General features: G+C 41.3%; 1 protein-coding gene across 1 annotated transcript; it reads right to left on the reverse strand.

Moving 5' to 3' along the window:
* Positions 1-307: 307 nt before the first annotated feature.
* LOC110108754 (two-pore potassium channel 5) lies at positions 308-4,262 on the reverse strand. Its single transcript, XM_020839521.2, has 2 exons — positions 2,944-4,262; positions 308-664 (listed from the first exon to the last, which is right to left on the reverse strand). The coding sequence occupies exons 1-2, from the start codon at positions 3,930-3,932 to the stop codon at positions 523-525; spliced, it is 1,131 nt and encodes a 376-aa protein (XP_020695180.1). The 5' UTR covers positions 3,933-4,262; the 3' UTR covers positions 308-522.
* Between the last annotated feature and the right edge of the window lie 359 nt (positions 4,263-4,621).

Here is a 4,621-nt window from a genome sequence, read left to right on the forward strand (position 1 = left end):
AAGGAATAATCTCTATTTAAAATAAAATGTATTTTATGAACATAAGAGATACTCAACCCCACTGCAGCTAAGATTGATTAAAATAAGCACAATTTAAGAAATCAAAGTATAACTTTAAAAAACGGAAGAAAGCCACAATTTAGGCTTCGTTTGGGACGGTTATTTTATTGCTTTCTAAAACGGAATTTTAGTACAAATTTTTTTATTTTTTAACTAAAACTCCGTTTTAGAAAGCAATAAAAAAACTGTCTCAAACAAAGCCTGAGACTTCGTTTGTTTGGGACGGCATTTTTAATGCTTCTTAAAAAAATTATAAAAATTCTAATATAGTAAAATAATCGTCCCAAATGAACCCTTATAAATTCCCACTGTAGGGTGGGGCAATAAAAATGAAAAGCACAAACTTTTTTACAAATTTTTGTAAAAAAAATAGTAAAAAAGCCGTACCAAATGAACCCTTGTAATTTTCCACTGTAGGGTTGGGCAATAAAAATGCAAAGCACAAACATTTTTACGTTGCCATCAACTGTTAAATAAATCTGGGAGTATAATTTTGCCTGTATCGTTACGATCAAGCTTTGCAAAGTGATTGCAAATCTGCAATATATCTCTCTCTTCGATCATTCTCATCTCCTTCAATTTGTATATTACAAACTCTGACTTGCTGGTAAGATAAACGAGAGTATTAGCATAAGAGCTATGACTGGCTATTAATAAATAAATTTTCAGTATTTCTAGCCAAAATTTCCTAAGTCCAATATATTCAGTAGAAATGCTTAAAAAATATGAACATTAGTGTGCACCGAAAAAAGATGAGTAACATTCACAACAAAAGCTTTACTCTGATCTTTAACTCGGTAGTCATCCACTTGAAGAAGAGCACAATGAACATTAGTAGCAAGGCTTTCATTTCTGGAACATTCAAATTTGAAAATCCAATGCTTGAAAACATTGGGAGTAGATAAGCAACACTGCTTTTGTGTACAAGGAGATGCGACTTTTTTCTCTAAAATCGTTAAGTAGAATACAAAGGATTGGCCAAATAGGACAACATAATCAGCAACAGAAGCAAAATTGAGAAAGCTAGAGATGGCTCCATTAGGATTAGAGTTCTGTTGGATGTTCTCTCCCTTGCTCGGTCGCAGCGACTCGTTCTATATTCCTCTTAATGTTCACATACACCTAACTAGTCCTCTTTCAAACCATCCTTCGATCTAAGGCAGAGGCCCTTTCTCTCGACATTCAAAGTTTCCCATTAGCACCTTAATGAACTACTAGTGCTGCAAAGAAATCACACATACTGTCCGGAGCCTCGTATCATAGAATATTTACCATTTTCTAGGAAACAAGACCACACACTTCACTCGCCTATCCAGACATCGTCCAACTTGTTGCTTACGATGAGTGCGAAGAAACCAAAATACTATCAACTGACCTTAATTAGAGGCCAACAAACTAAGGTGGGAGCCTGCCAAGTCCCTACCAAGATTTAAGTTTGGAAGCGATTCCAACTACTTTTTGTAGGTGAGGTAAAGCCCTCAGGCACAAGACTTATAGCAGAGTCAAGGCCCCCAGAAAAAAGAAAGTCTTTGTTTAATAAGGTGGCCTCCCTATTCTGAGCCGATTCACTTTAGCATGTCGTATGCAAATTCTGGCCCCAACATGCTTGCTTCTTTATGTTAGATTTTCTAAAAATAAAAGATCAAAATCAAATAGCAAACATATCCTATTAACTCAACCCTCGTTAACAAGAAAGTCTGCTAATGGGCATGTTGAGCACAATAAAGACAACCTCTCATACATATAAACCTAGCCCTTTAGACCGAATCCCTCAATTGTAGCAAGATTCGTAATAAGCAGTGTGTGAGTCCCCTGTGCTCGGAGAGTGTAAGTTATTACCTTCACGAAGGCTAAAAATTCTGGCATATGCAAGGTTCACCTAAAGCGACCAACTTTGGGCGGAAGTCCGACGAAAGTCCGACGACTGGCAGAAATTTGACGACGGGCAGAAGTCCAGTGTCGGACAGAAGTTTGACGACGGGAGGAAGTTTGGCGTCGGGTAGAAGTTCGATAAAAGTTTGGTGACATGTGGAAATCCGACTACGGATATATAGAAGTCCGGCGACGGGAGGAATTCCGACGTCAGGTATAAATTAGGCGACAGGTGGAATTCCGATATAGCATAAAAGTTCGACGATGGACAAAAGTCTGGCTATGGGCGAAAGTTCGACATCAGGTAGAAGTCTGGCAAAAGTCCAGTGACGAGAAAAAGTCCGAGAATGGACGCGGAAGTCATTCGTCGGTCTGTTGTCGGGTGGAAGTTCGACGATAGTCGGTGGCCAGGCTGAAGTCCGACGGTGGTCGAGAAGGAGTCTGGTGGCAAGAGAACTATCTTCCTTATCTTCTTTCCTTGGGTCCACTCTCATAAGAAATGAGAGATTTATTTATAGTTTTCTGAGTTGCATGACCAATAATTTAGGAGTGGTTTGAATAGATGATCGATGTTGATTCCCTTGAGCATGGACAGTTTACTAGACATTTGAAAATCTTAATGATATCAGAATTTGGCGATCTTGGGCTCGTTGGATTCGTCTCGTCGAGATGCTTGATTCGATTATAAGCACGTCACATTTGAAAAATGTTTGATAATCGAAACTATGGTTTGAACCTTCCAAATATACTTCGAGTCATTGATTTAGATCCATTTGAGCTCGGATTGGGTCGAATTTGATGTTGTTGGGTACGTATTTTCGAGACATTCAATTCGACTATAAGTTTGTTGAAATTGGAGTTCAAATGGTCCTAGATTTAATTTTTAAAATTTATAACTTGATTTTGTTTCGAGATTCGTGTCAGATCAAGATAATTTTTTTGATGATATATCAAATATATATAAAATAAATAAATAAATAGAAAAGAGAGAGAAAACAAGAAACCCCGTACCTGATGAATCCATTACGATTGATATTAGCAGCAATCAAATCCTCCACCGTCAAGTCTCTCTGAAGCACCAACTTTGCGATTCTTCGGTGTCTCCGGTCAATTCTCGCCTCCACCAAATACAAGAAGGCCCTCGCCACAGCCAGCGTCGAGACCAGCAGCCAGAAGGAAGCAAACACTCTCCCTTTCAAAGTTTCGAACGCTCTATCCCCATAACCTACCGTTGTCACCGACATCACCGCCAAATAAAACGAATCAATCCAATCCAAATCCTCTAGCCAGTGCAGCGCGACGGTCCCCGCCCCAACACACAAAACAACCACCCCGATCGCGATCCCCACCTTCATCCTAATCCTCATCCGCCCCTTCTCGGCGTCGAACGCATAGGCAACGACCCCGCGAGCGCCAGCGGCTAAAATGAGGCTCTCCTGGAGCTCCAGGAGATAGGAAACCGCAGCAGAAAGGAGCACATCGAGGATGCCGAAGCCGACGAGGACAAAAATGCACGAGATGGCTTTGGTCAGCGGGGTGAGGGGGGTGATGTCGCCGTAGCCAATGGTACAGAGAGTGACGATGCAGAAATAAAGGGCATCGACGGAGGGATGGGTCTCGATGCCAGAGTAGCCGTCGGAGTTGGTAGAATAAATAAGCACGCCGAGACACAAGTAGAGGAGGAGGAGAGCGGCGGCGTAATTGAGGACGGAAACGGACGGACCGAGTTTCGGTTGCTGCTTTGAGTAGGCATCGCTGACTTCAGATCGCAGGGTTCGCAGGATGTCCATGGTCGGAGCGGTCTTCGAGCGGTGGAGTAAGGATTTCCGGCCTGGAAAATGCGCCGGTGTCGGAGACGAGGATGAAGATGAGAGAAAGCCGCCGCGGCTTTCAGTATCGTCGGCTGCAGGGTACGTGGCTTCGATCTCGGAGCTTGTGATTGGCACGGAGGGGTGGGAGAGGAGCAGACACCTGAGAAGAAGCGGCTCTTCTTCTTCCATCTCACAAGCAACATCTAACCACCACAGTGCTTCCCGTGCCTTGAAGAAAAGGCATGATACTTGGATCGGTGAACACGAAAATCATAACTTTAATCGAAGAGAACCGTGGGGAAATTTCACTATTTCTCTTGCCTATGCGCCTCAACGTCTCTGAGACGGAAAAAGCTTTCCAGATGCAAGTTTTGACAAGTGGCGTTAACACTGTGCAAGCATGTGGATGGCAAGAAAACGTTACAAATAAGGAAGGAAGAAACGGCGTCAGAAGCCATCGTGTTCCTTTTCCACGGAAAAGGGATCGAGATTCCCCTTATGTCGCGATCTTAAGAGGCGACTGCTGTCTCATCACGCTTTATTTGATCATTTTAATTGTTCTCCGGTTCATACAAGACAAAATTTTCATACTTTTCATTTACTCTTTATAATTTAATGGATTTAGTTGGCCTTAAATTTGAAAATAAATGGACGTTTATAGTTTAAGATCAAATAAATCTCATAATATATAAAAATAAATTTTTTTATTCTCGACATATATTATCAAAAAATTATATTGGTCAGGCACGAACCTCAAGGCAATATTAAATTAAAATTTTCAAAAATTAAATTTGGGATCATATGAATTCTGATTTCAATAAATTTGCAGTCAAACTGAACGTCTCGAAAATATGACCCCAACAACACCAATTTCGGCA

The sequence above is a fragment of the Dendrobium catenatum genome, unplaced genomic scaffold (genome assembly GCF_001605985.2).
Source record: "Dendrobium catenatum unplaced genomic scaffold, ASM160598v2 fragScaff_scaffold_1056, whole genome shotgun sequence".
NCBI lineage: Eukaryota > Viridiplantae > Streptophyta > Magnoliopsida > Asparagales > Orchidaceae > Dendrobium > Dendrobium catenatum.